Source organism: Littorina saxatilis, linkage group LG17, assembly GCF_037325665.1.
Source record: "Littorina saxatilis isolate snail1 linkage group LG17, US_GU_Lsax_2.0, whole genome shotgun sequence".
NCBI lineage: Eukaryota > Metazoa > Mollusca > Gastropoda > Littorinimorpha > Littorinidae > Littorina > Littorina saxatilis.
Window position 1 is genome coordinate 70,536,375 of NC_090261.1, and position 6,000 is coordinate 70,542,374.

Genomic DNA, 6,000 nt, shown 5'->3' on the forward strand with positions numbered 1-6,000 from the left:
CGTTTTAACTTTCTGAGCGTGTTTTTAATCCAAACATATCATATCTATATGTTTTTGGAATCAGGAACCGACAAAGAATAAGATAAAATAGTTTTTAAAACGATTTCGGAAATTTAATTTTGATCATAATTTTTATATTTTTAATTTTCAGAGCTTGTTTTTAATCCAAATATAACATATGTATATGTTTTTGGAATCAGAAAATGACGAAGAATAAGATGAAATTGTTTTTGGATCGTTTAATAAAAAATAATTTTAATTACAAGTTTCCGATTTTTAATGACCAAACTCACTCATTAGTTTTTAAGCCACCAAGCTGAAATGCAATACCAAACCCCGGGCTTCGTCGAAGATTGCTTTGCCAAAATTTCAATCAATTTAATTGAAAAATGAGGGTGTGACAGTGCCGCCTCAACTTTTACAAAAAGCCGGATATGACGTCATCAAAGGTATTTATCGAAAAAATGAAAAAAAATTCCGGGGATATCATACCCAGGAACTCTCATGTCAAATTTCATAAAGATCGGCCCAGTAGTTTAGTCTGAATCGCTCTACACACACACACACACACAGAGACAGACAGACAGACAGACAGACAGACACACACACACACACACACACACACACACACACACACACACACACACACACACACACACACACACATACACCACGACCCTCGTCTCGATTCCCCCCTCTATGTTAAAACATTTAGTCAAAACTTGACTAAATGGAAAAAGAGGAAATGCAGAAAAAGGTCCCCAAATGTTGCAAGGTTTTGCCTTGCACCACAAAATGGATAGAGAGCATCTAACAGAGCTCCTAAAGGGAGATTAACTTCTGCTGTCGGTTCCGTCAGGGGGGGGGGGGGGGGGATATCTTGCGTCAAACGCCAGATCAGTTCGAAGAGCCAGTTCTAAGCAAAAAGCAATGCAACGTCCCCGAAAGACCGCCAATGGCTTACCGACAAAGCCCATAAAAGTGCAAAAAACAAGGAACATGGAGATAGATCTTCTGCGTTCATGGGCTGAAACTCCCACGAACACTCGTGGGTTGTTTTGGTGAGTGGGATTTTACGTGTATGCCCGTTTTTACCCCGCCATTTAGGCAGCCATTCGCCGTTTTCGGGGAAGGAGAGAGATCGAATTCAAAGGTAAGTAATATTATATCTCTGTTCGTCAGCGTACCTGCGTTTAAACACTCAGAGGGCAGCTTGTTACAGAAAACGTCCCCATTATCCAAAGGTGAAGACTACGTGTACGCCTGTTTTCAAGGACCCTACAATAGGCACTCGTACGCCGACTTCGGAGGAAACGCCAAAGTCATTCATAGTACATCTTCTTCTCGAGTGAATGGCAACATGCCATCAAAAATGAACCTCTATTGTGCAGAAAGCTGTTACATACAACACAAGATTAAAATCAGAAGAAAAAAGATAGCAAGAATAACATCCTGAAAGCTTTCACCTTTACATAATGGATTTACGACAGCCTCCTGAGAGGTGATTAGGGTTTCTGTTGCTTCTTTCTTGCTGTTCCATTACATGCATTGATGCCTCAAAAAACTATCCACACAACATGCAGATGCTGACCACAAAGCATGTAGGCCTACGCGGGGAGAGTGAGGGGGAACTGACCATCGAACGTTCGAAATGTCCAGCACTCTTCATATCAAGGCGACCACGGTGCAAGGGAAGCTCTATGGCAGTCTGGACGACCTACAGCGCACGGCAACATTTGCGCGGAGAACCGGCGTTTCCATCTGAGTGATCGACAAGAAGAAGAAGAATACCAAGGCCAGTAAGAGTCGACTGAAACCTGCATAAAGTAAGACATGAACTTTCAGTGTGCAGATCTATAGATGAGTTGTTTTACGCAACAATAGGAAGGAAGGAAACACAAGTTTTTGTTTCTGAAAAGAATAAAGCAAGCGCAAGATTTTCCTCAAAAACTTAACAAAACATTTTTTTAAAAAGGAACACAATGAAATAAACCTTTTATTTTATATTCAGAGAATAAGGAGAGTCGACCTGAAGGCAATGTCTTTTTCCCTACCGTGTCATCACGAACCTGTGTGCGTTATAAGCCTGATCAGCGTTGCATTCCCAGAAGGCAATGCTCTGTCAAGAGACAAAAACCGCAATGTCAGAGAAAAAAGCCGGTGAAAGGTTTGGGTTTGGGCAGAACTCTCAAGCGTGTGTGACAAAGTTGGAAAGCTTAAGAGCATCTTCAAAACATGAGAACGTGTCCATCAAAACATATACTGCAAGAAACAAACTTCAAGTCTGAAAAATCGATATGCCATGTAACAGCGAGGGACCTTTGAAAAAAATAATTGTGAGGAAATCCCTACAATTACAAGCAAAGCTGGTGTTTTGTAAATATTATTCTAGAACTAACAATAGCCTGCCTGAAGGCAGTTTCACTTTTGTCTTACTTTCCGTCACGAAAATCTGTGTCTTTTGAGGCTGATCAGCAGAACACTTCTGCGAGGCTACGCTCCACTAAGAGGCAAAAACCGCCATGTCTGTACAAAAAAATCGGTTAATGGTTTGGGTGTAAGGTTCTTAATGCCTAAGAGCTTTGGCCAAAATAAGGACAGATCGATCTAAACCTGCTGCCACATACAAGATCCCATGCTTGCACACTTGCAGAGTGCAATGCTTCTAGCGGGATCGATCGTGTTCAGCGCCACTTGCAGAGTGCAATGCTTCTAGCGGGATCGATCGTGTTCAGCGCCACTTGCAGAGTGCAATGCTTCTAGCGGGATCGATCGTGTTCAGCGCCACTTGCAGAGTGCAATGCTTCTAGCGGGATCGATCGTGTTCAGCGCCACTTGCAGAGTGCAATGCTTCTAGCGGGATCGATCGTGTTCAGCGCCACTTGCAGAGTGCAATGCTTCTAGCGGGATCGATCGTGTTCAGCGCCACTTGCAGAGTGCAATGCTTCTAGCGGGATCGATCGTGTTCAGCGCCACTTGCAGAGTGCAATGCTTCTAGCGGGATCGATCGTGTTCAGCGCCACTTGCAGAGTGCAATGCTTCTAGCGGGATCGATCGTGTTCAGCGCCACTTGCAGAGTGCAATGCTTCTAGCGGGATCGATCGTGTTCAGCGCCACTTGCAGAGTGCAATGCTTCTAGCGGGATCGATCGTGTTCAGCGCCACTTGCAGAGTGCAATGCTTCTAGCGGGATCGATCGTGTTCAGCGCCACTTGCAGAGTGCAATGCTTCTAGCGGGATCGATCGTGTTCAGCGCCACTTGCAGAGTGCAATGCTTCTAGCGGGATCGATCGTGTTCAGCGCCACTTGCAGAGTGCAATGCTTCTAGCGGGATCGATCGTGTTCAGCGCCACTTGCAGAGTGCAATGCTTCTAGCGGGATCGATCGTGTTCAGCGCCACGGATCTGTCCAGACTGTTACATGGATTAAAAGCATTATTTCATGTGGACACGTGACAACATTAAGTTCCTAGCGACCTGGTGGCTTTCTCTGAACAATGGGATTGTTGTACTTATTTTGTTTATATATTTATTTATTTTCTTGTTGTAGCTGAATTGAATTGTTGCTGAATTGTTTTGTTTGCAAATCGACAAAAATGACACGTACGAAATATGTTTTTAAATCGCCCTCTGCAAAGCAAGCAGCCAGGAAGTTCATTTTTGGTATGGATCTATATGGAAGAATACTCTTATTCCAAGGAAAAAAAATTGACGGATCTAAAATTTACGATGCTGCTTTTTGTTGAAAGAAAGATGCCTTCAGTCGCATCTTGTCCACGCACACAAAAAAAACAAGGGAAAAAAGAAAGAACAAACCACGATCGATATATAAAAGCCTGCTGTGAGAAATAATAATCTTCATGTCTGAAAGATGACGCCACAAGTAGCAACATCGGGTAAGAGATTTTTTTTTAAATCCGACTGGTACGAAAAGGTCTTGACCGAATAATGAAGAATATGAGGGGAAGCGGGGAGAAGGGGGATGTTCAAAAATATGTGCGTGCGTGCATGCGTGTGTGTATGTATGTGTGTGTGTGTGTGTGTGTGTGTGTGTGTGTGTGTGTGTGTGTGTGTGTGTGTCTGAGTCTGTGCGTGTGTCTGTTTATTTAGTCTGTGTGTGTATATGTATGTGTCTGTTTGCGTGTGCGTGCGTGTGTGCGTGCGTGCGTGCGAGCGTGCGTGCGTGCGAGCGTGCGTGCGTGCGTAGGTGCGTGCGTGTGTGTATGTATGTGAGTGTGCGTGTGTGTGTGTGTGTGTGCGTGTGCGGGTGTGTGTGTGTGTGTGTGTGTGTGTGTGTGTGTGTTTTCATCTGTGTGTGAATGACTATGTCTACAGGCAGGTGCATACAAAAGCGTATGTGGGCTAGCGCGTGTCCAGTGACAATCACACTTCAAGCACATGAACAGATTTACATCCATTCGTGCGATTGAACTAATCTTTGCCCCAAGGACGCTACCTCTAATTTGCAAGATTTTGTCCCTGTCTAAAGCAGTAAGTTATAACCTGGGGTTGTAGGTGGTGGATGGGGGGGGGAGAGAGAGAGAGAGAGAGAGAGAGAGAGAGAGAGAGAGAGAGAGAGAGAGAGAGAGAGAGAGAGAGAGAGAGAGAGAGAGAGAGAGAGAGAGCGGGGAACGGTTTTTGTGGCTAAACAGGTAAAGACCCAGGCAGCCGCGAATCCTTGAATCCTTAATTTCTATTTTTCAAAAATAGGACGCCAATGACCATGTTTTGATCATATTGTTTTCGTCACGGGAAGTCGTGCACGTATTTCTGATCAGATTTCTCTGCGGCCTGGGGGGGGGGGGGGGGGGGGGGTGGTCTGTACATTGCAGACGTGTGCGCTTGAGAATGTTGGTGAAGACTTCGAGTGGGTGGGGACGGAGGGAAGGGGTGGTGCTGCAGTGGTGGTCATCTGTCTGTGGGTGTACGTATGTCTGCCTGCATGTCAGTCTGTACAATTAAAGTAATGAGGGCAACAGTTGGAGGGTGTGTGGTGTGATGGTGGTAGACGATCGATAATGAGTGGACACACACCTACGCACGCACGCACGCACGCACGCACGCACGCACGCACGCACGCACGCACGCACGCACACTCACACACACACACACACACGCACACGCACACAGGAGGAGACAGAGACAGAGACAGAGACACAGAGCAAGGGAGAAAGACCAAGAAAGTCAGAGATAGAGAGACATTTTATGGCAAACAGACAGAAAGACATAATAATAATAATAATAATAATAATAAATGAGCATTTATATAGCGCAACATCATAACTTTACAATTATGCTCTTTGCGCTTGACACATTTAAAATTAAAACACAGTTATACAAGCATTTACATCTACATTCATAGTCAACAACGCTTAATTAAAAGCATACACCATCACACATACATTACAAAAGATTCTTCCACTAACTAAGTAATAAAAACATGCGGAGCAAACTTACGTAATTGTACTTGAGATCTTCGTGCAGGTAATCAATACCTGCAAAGGGAAACAGAAACATTAAAATCAAATGTCGGATTAAGTTCAAATCAAAACCACTCATTTTCCTCTTCACAACATTGCTCAAGATATGACAACGAGAACAAAAGCGACGTGGTTGGTTATTCCTGAATATGTCATTATTCCAGTGTCGACAATACGAATAATTATAAGAACAAGCGATTTGTTTAGAACAGATCGAAGAAGAACAAAAAGAACTAGCTTTGATCAAGAAAGTATTTCGCCATATAGCATAACATGTCCTGGTGTTGGTTACATTCATACACGCATACAATCCTTAACAATACAATACAAGAATAAACAACAACAAAAAGGCCAATAATAGACTAAATAATAACAAGTGAAAATCACCACAGACGTAATGGTAACTTCTTCTTCTTCTGCTGCTTTCATGGGCTGAAACTCCCCCGTACACTTGTGTTTTTTTGCCCGAGTGGGTTTTTCCATGAATGACCGTTTTTACCCCGCCATTTCGGCAGTCATACG

General features: G+C 43.8%; 1 protein-coding gene across 1 annotated transcript in view; it reads right to left on the bottom strand.

Annotated features, from left to right (window-relative positions):
• Nucleotides 1–6,000, bottom strand: part of LOC138952393 (neuroendocrine convertase 2-like) — a 153,946-nt gene that overhangs the window by 61,010 nt on the left and 86,936 nt on the right. Inside the window, exon 5 of the mRNA XM_070324062.1 lies at nucleotides 5,456–5,493. Coding sequence (XP_070180163.1) covers nucleotides 5,456–5,493 — 38 coding nt within the window. The remainder of the gene's footprint in view (nucleotides 1–5,455; nucleotides 5,494–6,000) is intronic.